Source organism: Crotalus tigris, unplaced genomic scaffold (assembly GCF_016545835.1).
Source record: "Crotalus tigris isolate CLP2741 ecotype Arizona unplaced genomic scaffold, ASM1654583v1 scf7180000017800.2534000, whole genome shotgun sequence".
NCBI lineage: Eukaryota > Metazoa > Chordata > Lepidosauria > Squamata > Viperidae > Crotalus > Crotalus tigris.
The window spans coordinates 1,285,015-1,298,753 of record NW_024096645.1 but is presented as its reverse complement, the minus strand read 5'-3'; the positions used below and the strand labels follow the sequence as shown (position 1 = coordinate 1,298,753).

The 13,739-nt window shown below is 38.2% G+C and overlaps 1 protein-coding gene across 2 annotated transcripts in view; it reads left to right on the top strand.

Moving 5' to 3' along the window:
- The window catches only part of SEMA3G (semaphorin 3G), a 95,623-nt gene that overhangs the window by 58,634 nt on the left and 23,250 nt on the right, over positions 1–13,739 (top strand). For both annotated transcript variants that reach the window (XM_039342608.1, XM_039342609.1), the window contains 4 exons: positions 2,064–2,183; positions 7,924–8,014; positions 9,632–9,748; positions 10,288–10,430. In XM_039342608.1, coding sequence (XP_039198542.1) covers positions 2,064–2,183; positions 7,924–8,014; positions 9,632–9,748; positions 10,288–10,430 — 471 coding nt within the window. The remainder of the gene's footprint in view (positions 1–2,063; positions 2,184–7,923; positions 8,015–9,631; positions 9,749–10,287; positions 10,431–13,739) is intronic.

The window sequence follows — 13,739 nt, the reverse complement described above, 5'->3', positions numbered from 1 at the left end:
TCTCCTTTTAGGTAGGTTTTAAAAAGAGGAAGGGACAAGTCCATTCTCTCTCTGCCTTTTTTCCTTTTTCCCTTTTGGGATCAAATCCGGGGAGGCAGAACTTCAATCCAGGAATTGCTTGAAGATGTGGGGGAAATAGCCATCTAGGGAACAGACAAACTAAATGGGAGATTAATATTTTTGGAGTTTTGCTGATAGAGAAGTAGCTGAGATAATCCCATTAGAAACCCTTTATGTTTCCTTTCTCCCCCCTACTCTTTATCCTTTGCTTTTACTTAAATCCTCTATAATTTTTTGAGAAAGACTTCAGTTATTTCTTTTTGAAAGGATTTTAACATCTCCCTGTTTAAGTTAAGCTACAGAGGAAAAGGAAGAGAATTTAGTTAAGCTAAACCTTAAGCTACAGAAAAGGAAGAAAGCAAGAAAAACAATTGTCTTTCATCTGTTCTTGGGGAAATGTAGCACCATTTACCCAATGGACCTCCTGCTGCAAGGTATGGGAGGGATTGTAAAGTGGAGTTGGGCATCCCCAATATATTTCCCTATCCAAACGAACCTACCGTGTGTCAGCCACATGCAGGATTATGCGTATCCCATTACATCCCATTTATCAAAAAAAGAACTAATCCTTCAAAATATTGTCATCACAATGGGATCTTTGAGGACCGCATGTCATTCCTACAAATGAATCTGATGTTAGAGACTGGCACTGTTTTAGAGATTGGCTTTGCCTCGTGCTGGCAAAGTTTTACTTTAAATTTTAAAAAGTCTGTAATAGAGACATATAGAGGAGGCTACGTGGTGGGCACCAAATGATGGAGACTGTGTGTCCATATAAACATTTCTGAGTAAAAGAAATCTAACCTGAAAAATGAAGACTGGGAAGCAGAAGTCTGTCTGCCTGTCTGTCTGTCTGTCCATCTGTCCGTCCTCCCTTCCTGCATTGGACATGCTTGTGAACTGTGGCAGGATACACTTTATTTTCTGGATAAATTTCTTTCAAGATGCCCATTTGAATTTCTAAATGAAAATGTTATTTTAAGACCCATTGTGATACTTTCTTCCTGTTTTCTGCTGATTTAACAGCAGTGTTACATTAGGCTAATATGTACTTAGGCTAATACAGGATATCACTGCACAAGGCAATATGACAACCTCACTTCCTGACCTATGAATGATAATACAATGGTTTCAGTCACATCAGTCATCCACGCAGTCAGAGGTGAGGAAAGATCATCATTGGTTCAGCTGAAGTGACAGGAACATGGGACGAGGTTGTAATGTACAGATAAACAGGAATTTGCTATACACTTTGGAAAACACAAGAAAGGTTTGCTGCCTGATCAAAAGCTGTTCTATGATCGTTGGTGGTATTGTCTCAATGAGAAGACAGATTTTTATAACCCTGGGAAATGGCATGTGAGAATTTGAAATATGAGAAGGGGTTTGTTTTCTATACTTCAGTATAGATATTGGATCTAAAATAACATTAGTTTGGCAAATGGAAAATGCTATTTGGTTCATTATGCTCAATGTATCACTTTACTGTTTTTGATTATTTATTCTTTATTAAGCTGCCCATTCCCAAAGGCTCTACATGGCTAACAATCAAAACCTTCATAAAACAAGAAAACTCCCCTGAAGGTAATAAATTAACGAATGGTTGTACAATTGTACAAAAGGAGAAGAAAACATACTAAGCCATGTATTGATCAGGTGACCCAACCATCGCAACATGCTTTCCTCCTGGGATAGGTTGAATGATTGGATTGCGGTGCTTTCCTGGATCTCTGTGTGGGAAGGTGTTCCAAACAGGTGAAAGGGAGTGGCCAAAGTCAGTGTTCAGAAACCAGAGCTATAGCTAGTTGAGCTTGGTTCTCAATAACTCTGTATTTATTCATGATACTTTATCCCTTGAATCAGAAGTCCACCCTGCTTCTAGTGTGTCATCCTTTGCTCAACACCTTCTTTTATTCACAATACCTCGCTGTGACCATCCAAATGAAGTTATTTCATAGAAACGTAGAAAGCATTGCAAATACTAATTGTCATTTCTTTTCCAGACGGAGTGTGCAAACTATATCCGAGTTCTTTATCCTTTAAACCGGACTCATCTCTTAGCTTGCGGGACTGGAGCTTTTCATCCCATCTGTGCTTTCATCTATGTGGGACACAGAGGAGAGGTAAGGAGACAACGTGCATCTGAGGTAGACCTTATAAGTACTCTAGTGAAGGACTGAGACCCTTTTCTATTAAGAGCAATTGTGGCCCTGGGGTGGCAGGAGATGACTTTTGTTTGTTTGTAAAATGTTTCTTTGAATCAGTCAGTCTTTTTTTCAACTGAGAGAGCCAAGATGCTGGACTAGAAACCTTCTACAGACCATGAACTCTAGACCTCCATTATTCATTGAACTTGGTTGGGTGACTTTGAGTAAGTCTCTCTCTCACAGTCCAACTCATCTCACAGAAAGATTTGAAAAGGAAAAATAGGATGATATATCCTGCCCTGAATTGGAAAAAATAAAGGTAGGCTATAAAGCAAATAAAGGAGATAAAGGAAGATTTGTTGGTGAGGAAAGAGTTCCCAAACCCTCCCTTTTCTTGTGGAAAATGGTGCTCTTTTATTTTATTCAATATTATATTTATAGCATCTATCCCGATTGCTATAGAAATAAGGAGGGCTCCTTGGGGAGGGAGCTTCCCCCATTGATCCTTACAAGATTGAGAAGCAGTGACTGTCCCAAGGGTGTGCCAGATGAGTGAGACCTGAACCCATGTCCTTCCAGTCCCATTCTAATGTTTCATCACATTTCCCCCTTCAGCTCCCTTGTGCTTGCCTTCCCTTGCCTTCCCATTTCCAAGGCAGCTGCAAAGAAATCAATAGCTGCCTATTGATTTCAGACAATGGGGTAGTAGTATGGCTGGCCTTAATAATGGTGAAAAGAAGTAGCTTCTGGATTGAAACTGAGTTGTAGCTACACAAAATGGTAAATGATTGCAACAATGTTGGAGAGACAAGAGTGCTGGCATGAGAGGAAGCGAGGATCGTTTTTATAAAACTATAATGTAGTGTTATATTCAAAGCAAGTCAGTGTATTAAATACAGTAAACTACAGTTTTGCAAATAAAAGAAAAAAAGATCTTTTAGATCAGACTAGCATATGGTTTCATAAGCTGACAGATATCTCTTGAAACCATATAGAAGCCTTTGATTGATTTAACAGAGCTTTTCTTGTATGTGTACAAGTTTACTCACTTAATGCAGAAAGATTAAACAGTGATTGTTCCATTTCCAAGAAGGAATCAATGCAGACAGCAACTAGGTTTGCAATTCTTTGTGTTAAATGTCTTATATTGTGTTAAATTTGGAAAAGTTGATTTATGTGCTTATGCTTCTCAAATAGGAAAAAAACCCCTTGATTTCTCAGTTTAGTGCACTTAGCCTCCTTGTTGTTGCAACTTAACATAACTGCCTTTGTGGAATTTGTTCGGCTTTCTCAGCCTTCTAGGAAATGAATGCAAGGATATATGAAGCTGTCAAACTGATCAGTGTATTGCTTCATTCATATCTAACTCCTACTTATACTGCTTTCTTCCTCTGCCTATTTTTCTGTCTGCTCTCTTTTTTTAAAAAACAAACCAAACTAAACCTAATTTGCATATTCCATCTGAACATGTTCATTCACTCCTAGGTGTACTTAAATGGAGAGTGCAGAAATAATGTTAGATGGGGATAGATTTAAAAAAATGAGGAGTTTTTGGTGCTTTCTGGGCTTGATTGTTTTCCTGTTTCATAACCCAACCTAGGGAACATCATCAGTGCTAGCAACCTATAAAAAACAGTGAAATTGCAACTGTATAATGGTCTATATTAATATTAAGCCATCTGTCTTGTGGTTGGGGGATAGCATAAATATTGGGCCTATATAAGATATTTGGGATATGAGCTACAAATACTGTAACTTCCAAGAATGGATTCCTTTGGAACTGTGAGATCTACTTTGGAAGCTACTGCTTTCTCACATTTTTAAAGAAATCTTTTAAATTAGGAAATGAAACAATAGTCTCCAGTGTTGTCTTAATTTTCAAAAATGCCTTTGGATCCCAAATAGGCATCATCATCATCTTCTTTTAAATACAAAATTGGTGTATGGTTTCCATCGGGAACTTTGGCCAATGCATGAAGTAAAATTAGTAGAAATCATCTGCTGAGAGAGAGCCTGCACATCATCTGATATTTTGATAGTTTGTAACTGATTATGTTCCCCAAACTAGTCATTTTGTCTTTTGGTAATGCTGTCTTTAGGGACTTTTGGGGTGTGTGTGAATAGATCAAAAAGTTGAGATGGCAAGCAGACTTATTATCTTGATTTATTTCACTGCCTTGTGAACCCCCTTGTACCTGTTGTCATTTTGCTTAAGTACCTACAAATGCCCAAGTCTGGAAGCATTATTGTAGAAAATAACTATCCGCTTTCTGTAATTTGCACCTATTGATCACATTGTTCAAAATCCTTGCAACCAGAAGGACCACATTATTCTGTTAGTTTGAGATAGATAGATAGATAGATAGATAGATAGATAGATAGATAGATAGATAGATAGATAGATAGATAGATAGATAGATAGATGATGGATGGATGGATGGATGGGCGGGCGGACGGACGGACAGACAGACAGACAGACAGATCCATTATTAGCTCAATCTCTTAGAAGGCTTTGGGGGCTACTTCATGAAAATGTATGGTTGTCTTCATGTGTATGTGTGTGTGTGTGTACGCACACACATATATGCAACACCTTTCTATATATATATATAAATTACAAAACCTTTCATGTAACAAGGTAGTAATAAAATGTTGCATTCTATCAAACTCAGTTTAAATGTATAGTCTAGCTCTGTAAAGAACTAATACAAATAAAATCAAAACTAACCAAGAGTTAAAACCAATTAGCAGCCATTTGACCCACTGGCCTCTCATGAAAAACACCCTGATCAACAACCAGATATAAAATTTGTGGGTGGCATTTCTTGTCCTTTCCTCATTAATCAAGCTGGCCTAAGCAGGAAGGTCACCCAACTTCACCTCGTAACCCTTCTTGGCTCTGGCAATTTCAGAAGCTTTTATGACCAAGCCTGTGGGAGAAAGAGTCCTTTCAGCACAGCTGTTTATCATGAGCCCCTGGGATGATCACTTGGACTTCTCACATCATGCAAGCCCCTCCCCAAATGTACAGACTGACATCACCCTGGTTTGCCATGAAAAGCAGAAACACAATCTAAGCCCTGTGTTGCGCCTGCAAGGAAGTCATACCAAGTGTGGGTGTGCAGAAAGCCTGAATGAAAGTGATTTGAAGAGATCGCTTTGTCCAGCCACGGCAATGACTCCAGAGAAACAGTCAAAAATTGCAGAAATAATATCAGCATTGCAATTTTCAAAGGAGACAGTTTCATTAAGCTGAGGGATATTTCTTGAAATTGAACAGGATAGTGAAGACTGTCTGCACCAAAAACATTTCACCAAACAGTTAACTGTGGCAAGGACATTTAATGCAATTCTAGGATGGGTTGTGGCCTTTACCTCCATATAATGTAAGTTTGATCATCATGTATTTTGTCATTGACCAACAACATTTAGAGTCAATACTAAAATCAAATGTCCGTTTATTTGAAGAGATGAGTCAGCCTTTTTGTGGCTCCATGCTGGTTTATCTGAACCTAGAATGAAACTGACACCTTTTTTTGGGGGGGGGGCAATGCTGAGGCTTGTAGTTTGCATTGTTTTTCCTCTCTCTCTCTCTTTTTTACTGAGTTTCTAAGTTCTTAAACCCAAACTTCTTAACCTCTACTAAGGCTTCTCCTTAACCTCTACTGCAGCCTAACTGTGCTAGGAAAGAAACATAAGCAACCTTCTTAGCAGGCCAGTATTAATCTTTCTAGCTAGTTTGTAGCCAATTTCACAAACTTTATTATTGTCATCATCATGAATATCAGCAAAGAGTTTCTTGGTTTGATTTTCATTACTGTTGGAAGCACTGTACACAAAATGGTTGCTTCCCCACATCACCTAGATTTTGGGCTCAAGAATGCTACTCTCTCCCTTCCCTGCCCATCACATAGATGCTCTACTCTGCAATTGAGAGCCAGGGTGAAGTTATTGCAAAACACTTTTGCTGCAAAAATGTCACTTTGTTATCCTACTGGAATCATAGCAAGCAGAGAATTTTTAATAGAAGTAGAAGTAATGATGTGCAGGAATCATAGACTGATATATTAGTAGAAGGCAAGCAAGAGCTCACTGGACACTTCCTTATATAAAAGAGGCAGAAAATTGAGAGAATTGAGGAGAAGTCGTCAGGTGTCAAGTGACTATGGTTAAAAAAAAGGGAAGTGGCGATAACAGGGAGGGAGGGAGGGAGGGAGGGAGGGAGGGAGGAAGGAAGGAAGGAAGGAAGGAAGGAAGGAAGGAAGGAAGGAAGGAAGGAAGGAAGGAAGGAAGGAAGGAAGGAAGGAAGGAAAGGTAAGGTGGGTCGGTCAATTATTGGCGATTTTTGTAAATAAGCATTTCAAATAAGTTTTGAAATACCTTTATAAATGTTCCACTATAAAGGAACAATGTCTACCCTGTTTCATTTCTTCATACAGTGTTACTGCGTTGTTAAAAAGGATATATAACTTCACTACAAGAACTTATTTATTATTTGAGGTGGCAGCAAAGTTTTGCTGTAATAGTAATTATTACCAAAATAAATTTAGAAAAAAATGGTCTAACTTTTGATGAAAAAACTCAGTTTCACCATCTTTACATAGTGATAGGTTGCCTCCCAGAACAACTTAGATTTGTTGTTGTTTTTGCAAGTGGCCAGAGAGATTCATAGTACATACGGAAAATATGATGTGGTATCTGTGTGGGTGTCTCTCTGTGTGTGTTCTTTTATATTATGTAAGACCAGAGGTTTTTTGTAGCAGTTCAAGGGGCAAGATATTGTTACATCATGGATGCTATGCCAGCAAGCTGGCAGAAATGAAGACAATTGAGGCAAAATATTGGGAATTATAAACACTGAAATTTGTATGGAGTGGAAATACCATAAATAATTTCAAGAGTTTGGCATTAGGCGTGCCACCTTGAATTTCTGAATGAAAGTTGCGATATAAATTTAGGAAATAAAAGAATAAACCCTTTTCCATTTTTTTCACTTGTAATTATACCATTACAATCTAGATTAACTTTCCTTCTCTTCAGTTTCCCAGATGTTTGCAGATTTTGCAAGTTTAATATATTCAAATTCATATTTGTATATTAAATATATTTATAATTCAACTGGGAAAGGCTAATTTGGTAAAAAGGCTAAGTTTATAAGATTTGTGTGTCATTAGAGATGGGATAATGTGATTGATTTGGAGAGGAAGGTAAACTTTTCTAAAATGCTCAACAACACTAAAGCTTAAAGTTTAATTAACTTTAATTTTTTCCCCCTTACAGTTCAGATCCTAGCCATTAATTTCAAGGTTTTGTCCATTATGATTTTGAAATGCTGACTGACAAAATTGATAGAAAGACAGTGGGACAGTGTTAATACCTTATTGGCAACTGATTTTGAAATATATATTTTTTATTCCAGCAACACATAACCAGCTAAAATTATTCATAAATATGTAAACATTCCAAGATCTATTGGCACTGAGAAAGCCATAGGGTTAATAATGGGATGAATATCAGTCTTAGTAACTTGATTTTTGCTTATATTAAGAACAAAAAGCTGCTGTTACTTCCTCTTGGTGAATCTATGCTATCATGACAAGAGTTTCCTTACACATCCTACGATCTGAGTGCCTTTTAGAGTTCTCTTCATTTCTATCACATAAATACTTCCATGTTTCCTTTGACTCTATTTGCTTCCCTTCATTTCTCTTTCCAGCACATGTTCAGCTTGGATCCAACCAGTATAGAAAGTGGCCGGGGCAGATGTCCACATGAGCCTAATCGGGCGTTTGCAAGCACATTTTTCAGTAGGTGCTAAAGTAAATTAATCTGAATCTTTTATCCTAATAGCTATACATGAATATTTATTATTTTATGCATATATTTTTTCCTGCTACCGTGGTCTACAGTTTAAGACATAGGTGCTGGAAACAATTGAAAAATTGCATTGTCTCAGGTGGACTTTTCAGGAATTGATCTTATAGGCTTCTTTGCCTGGCCTTTTTCTGTTCTCCATAGAGAATTCAGTTCTTCAAGCGAACTCAGAATTTCTGTCTAGAAAGGATCTGTCAGACCATTCTTCCAGGTTGCTGCTGGTCACTCTGCTCAATAATCAATAACTTGGGTTATTTGTCTGTAAGCATGTATTAGAAAGCCTCCTCTCTCACCATTTGTTATCTGGGTGACATACAAACAATAATGAACAAAATTAAAAAGCTCAAAAAAACCAAAAACATAATACATTACTGAGGCTGTATTTCTCCGAGGCCTTTCTTGAATTCCATATAAAATCCGCTGTGCAGTTGCTGAATTTATGATTCTGTAATAGATGTGGGTTCCCGTTGTGTTTTCTAAGACTACCCTTATAAGCAGGAGCTATAGCAGCAGTACTGTGGGTTGGGGGAGAAAACAGTTGCTGTTTTGCTGAAATAAAAGACTGCCACCTCTTCTATTCTCGATTTCCCGATTTATATTTAAATTATGTTTTAATGCTCAGTGGAATCTGTGAGAAGGACCAGGATGAGGACAAGGATTGTTTAACCCAGTATTTCTCAACCTTGACAACTTTAAGGCTGGGGAATTCTGGAAATCGATGCATCTGAAGATTGCTAAAGTTGAGAAACACTGGGCTGACTTTTTAAAGACTTACTATGTTGATGAGTTTTCCCTATAGATGTAAGGCCTGCTCCTTCCCAGTATGTAGTCGCATTCATTTAGAATTTCAGTGTGATTTTGAGTCCACATAATTTAAAAAAGAAAAAGAAAAGACAGTCGAGAAAGGAAAGGCAGCTACAAAACTCCGTTCATTCTCTCCAGGGACAACGGCTTCCCCCATGCTTCAATTATTTTCTTTCCTCCTCTCACACAAAAAATTGTGCTATACATTTCAGTGTTGCTTTTGGTAATGAATTGTCCGTGATAAGAAAAATGATGGGAAAAGTAACAGGAACAGACGGGAGGATTAAAAATGGTAGATGAAATCATCTGGACTTCCCTCCCCATCAGGTCCCATGGGCTGTTGCATAAGAAAAGGCTGCTCTAGAAAGACCCGGAAAATTGAGAGAACAGACTTGTCAGAACAGCAGCCAAGGAATCTCCCGTTCAGATCTGACCTCTGCCATAAATGCAATTGATGGCTGCAGGCAAGCTGTGCTTTCTCACCTTGAACTTTAAGACTTGTGGACTTCAGTTCCCAGAATCCCTCAGCCAGTTATGCTGGCTGAGGAATTCTGGGAGCTGAAGTCCACAGGTCTTAAAGTTGTCAAGGTTGCAGACCTGTGTTATAAGGCAATCAGAATACTCATGAAATCCTTTAAATATAATGAGAGCATCTTTATGTGCTGGTACCTTTACTATTAAAGGTTTTAATAAACACAAAACATGTATATAAACAGCTACTGTTTTTAATTGAACTTATTCTCTAGGTGGAGACTTGTATACGGGGCTAACAGCCGATTTCTTGGGCAGGGACCCTGTGATCTTCCGGACCATGGGACATCGCTCTTCTCTACGTACAGAGATGGACCAGAGGCTGCTTAATGGTAGGGAAAAATTAAGTCATCAAGTCAAAAGGCACATATAGTGAACATATAAATATGCAGTCTTAGAGAAGTTGGAATTGCTTCATTTTAGGCAAAGCATGAAATAGGTGTGTGCTCCATGAATTTTGTGCACTGGATCACGGCAAGGATATAAAGGGGATTAAACAAAGCTTGTGCAAAGCTCAAAGATAGCCAGAAGAAAAGTGACTGACAGAAACCTATACAATGTACACAGCAATCAATGAAAAAGGGAGTGTTGTCCATAGAAATAAGAACGGGGAAAAAAGTTGAAATGGAGGTCATGATCACTGTAAATTTGTACATGGGAAAGGAGGAGGAGATGGAGAAGTGTTTATATAACTAACCCTGTAGAGTTTTAATAAGAGTTCTTATCTGTTATCTCTCTTGGCAATAATCTTCATTAACTGTTCCAAGACAGAAACTGCCAAGATTTTAAACTTTTAGGACCAGCACCAAGTTACAAACTGCTTCTGGGGATCTTTTTTCTTAATCTGTCCAATTATTATTTTTTTCTTCAGCTCCCAAATTTGTTGCTGCTTATATGATCCCAGAGAATGATGATCGGGACAATGACAAAGTCTATTTCTTCTTCACGGAGAAGGCAGCAGAGTCAGACAGCAAAGGACATGCCATCTTCAGCCGTGTGGGCAGAATCTGTGTGGTGAGTTTTTCAGGTCATTTCTGGGCATAATGATGCCCCCTTAGAAACGTGAGCTGGTGTTGAACTAAAAATGGGGAAAAAAAACAATCTTGCAGCTCTGGATATCGTATTTTAAAATCGGTAGATCCTGGGACAGCTTATCCCCTGTGAAGTGGTTGCTTGCTCCTCTCATGAGCCTTTGGGATTTAATTTAGGAGAAGCAGTTGAATTATTGTATGATACTTGAAGATAAAGGCCATATGATATGTCTTTATTTTATTTTTATTGTTGCTATGTTGTTTTAGTGGTACATTGTAATGTGTTTTGCGGATGTTATTGTAAGCTGGCTAGAGTTCTAGAAGGAGGCAGTATATAAATTAATGTAATAAATAAATCAGAAATATAGGTTAAACGAGTCAGTTGACATCTTTATGCACCAGTGAAATGGATCATTTGGTCTTTGACTGGTGCCTAATTATATTTCAAGGGTGAGTTTAAAGAGATTTATTAATAGATATAAGGCCACTTTATAACTTAGCCATTTTGTGATTTATGGCATTACTGGTTATTATGAAAACGGTTAAGCAATAATAGCCTTCAGTCTTCAAATGAGAATATGAGAAATGAAAATATCTGAATGTGTATATTCATTATATTGATTTTTTAAAGATATGTTTAAAGATGAATCCTCTCCTGGTATCAGTGGCAGAAACGGTGCTGTACAGATTTCATTTGGGGGCTTAAATGGCGTTGCATACTTTTATGCAGAAATAGCAGAGGCTAGACCAAAAATGTATAGATTGCCAGCTTTCCACACCAGAAGGGATAAGTGTTTCAGCTTCATTTTTGCTTTTAAGACCCTATATGAATTCTTAGCTTCCTTACTAAAAATACACCCAAGAATTGATAATTTGGATTTACACATAAGAATAATCAAACAAAATTGTAGTCCCCCCTCTGGAGAGTGGAACAAAAAACTTTCACGGAAAGCATTGGCATGTATGATCTGCAGCCAAGGGTCCAAATGAAAAATAAAGTCGTAACCGTTGAAGCCCTAAGCTCTGCTGGTAAGCAAGAATTGCCTCTAGGACTTGGCAATGCTACAGATGCACTGAACATGGAAACATTTTAAAAGGTTTCTCTCTGATCATGGAGGTCTTGTCTGCTTTCAGTTAAACAAAGTTGTCCAGCCCAGCTCCAAAAACCTGGAGAGGCTAAATAAATTTGCTAAAGAATTTGGGGAAGATGCTATCACTAGGTATGAGTTCTGGTGAGTGGTAGAGGTGATCAAGTAAGAATTTATAGACTATTGTAGCCTAAGTGTTCAGAGTCTCTCAGCATTGAGATAGACAGCATATAAATTTAATTAATGAAGAAAAGTGAAATAACCAAAGTTGGATGTGTTGCTAAATCCAAATTAAGATTAAAATGCCTACGGGAGCCAATGTGGTTTCACGCTATATTTTCTTTTTCTACTGCTAGAACATCTGCACAGCTTATATAAACTCCCTTTCACTTAAAGTGCCTTACATCCCAAAAGACAAGGTCTCTCTGTTTTCATGCAAGGAAGTACCAAACAGTCCCTCTCATATGGTGAAAAAGAAATGAAGCTGCAAGAGCAGATACATAACAGAAAGGCTCCCTGATATCTTTGCCACAGTATGTAGCTTTATGCGGCAGTCTTTTCTCCCTCCTTATTCACTGCAGTTGCTTATTTGTGATCAGCTTCATGATGGGGTGATATAACATTGTTGGGATTCATAACAGTTCTGGATGTTATTTTAACACCCAGAACTGAAAATGCAGCTAGTTAAAGCTGGAAAATGCTTTTAAAAAAACGATTACCAATAGTGTTCTTTAATCTATGTTCACTGGCTTCCAGTAACAACCCACCTAAAAATAGAACCATTGGCAAGATATTTTTTTTTTAAAAAAGGAAGGAATGTTTTGAAACAGGGGAGGAGAAAATGTTGACAAATTATCTGAAACTTAGGTGAGCCTAGTTGATTCTGGTTTATCTCCAACTAAAACCTGATTTATACTAAATTGTTTTATACTGAAGTTAAACTTGCTGTCCCTTTGCCTCTGGTTCCTAAAGAAGAGCAGTGAGTGATGTAATGGAGGTCTGTTTGGAACACATGGCTGGTCTTAAGTTCTCCTATCAAGATCTCCTCTTTGGTAGGGCCAGGCTCTCGCAGGCTGCATAAATCTTGCCTGACACAATTCTTTTCCAGCCAAGTTACAGAACATGGATCTTTTATTTCTGGTAATTCTCTTTCTTGTGATTTTTTTTTCCAAAAGTGACGAGGGGGGGGGAGGAGGAGACTGGTGTTGCTGTATGGGAGGAAGGGGTAATACTTTAAAGCTTTTGAATTCAGTTGTTCTTCCAAATGGAAATGCCCTATTTTATTTTATTTTTTGTTCAAGCCATTTTCACTTCCTCCCTTCTTTCTGTTTACAGTTCTCCTGTGAGCAGTTCCTTCTAGCCAAAGGTTCCACAAAGCCCTTTCAAGGCCAGCTTCGGTTCTGCCTCCTGGATTTCTCTCCATCACACATGCATGAAGTGTAATGTAATGAAAAACTGGCTCTGCAAGGAAACAGGCTAATGGTAGAAATAGGAAAGGCGCTGATCGTAGAAGCTCCTCTTCGCTGAACCTCCATATTAATTGTAATTGAATATGTCATTCGGGTAACATGAGAGACAGTTTGGTGTAATTGTTAAGGCGTCCGGCTAGAAACTTGGAATTCTGGTCCTGCCTCAGGTACAGAGGCAACTGACTGATCTTGGACCAGCCATATTGTCTCAGCCCTGGAAGCAGGCCACGGCAAACCATTTCCAAAACCTTGCCTAGAAAAGAGCAGGCAGTCAACAGGAGTCAAAACTAATTTGAAGGGACAAAATAAATACATTGGAGTTATAGGTCATTAGCAAAACTCTTTAAATATTCCCCTTTGTATTTTATGACATCTGTCTCATGTAGAAAGCCAAAACTGAGAAAAACGAACATATCGCAAATACATTCCTAGCTCTTGCATTTTCTCTTTCTCACTGACCAAATACCTTTTCTTGTTCGAGCACCGATGTATTTACTTTTTAATAGGGGTGTACAGTGCTTCAGATCTGAAGCCAAAATGCTGCTTCGAAGCTCACGTGGCTGCCTGTGTAATGCCTAGTGTGACTCCTTAATCCAAAGATGTCTTTGCTGAAATTACTGACTGGCTGTGGAAAGCAAGTGCATGATTCCAGGGAAAAAAAGCACAGTTGTTTGAAGGAATTGCAGATAAGCGCTATCTGAAGAGCCCCCTCCACTATCGGAAGCACCTTTTTAT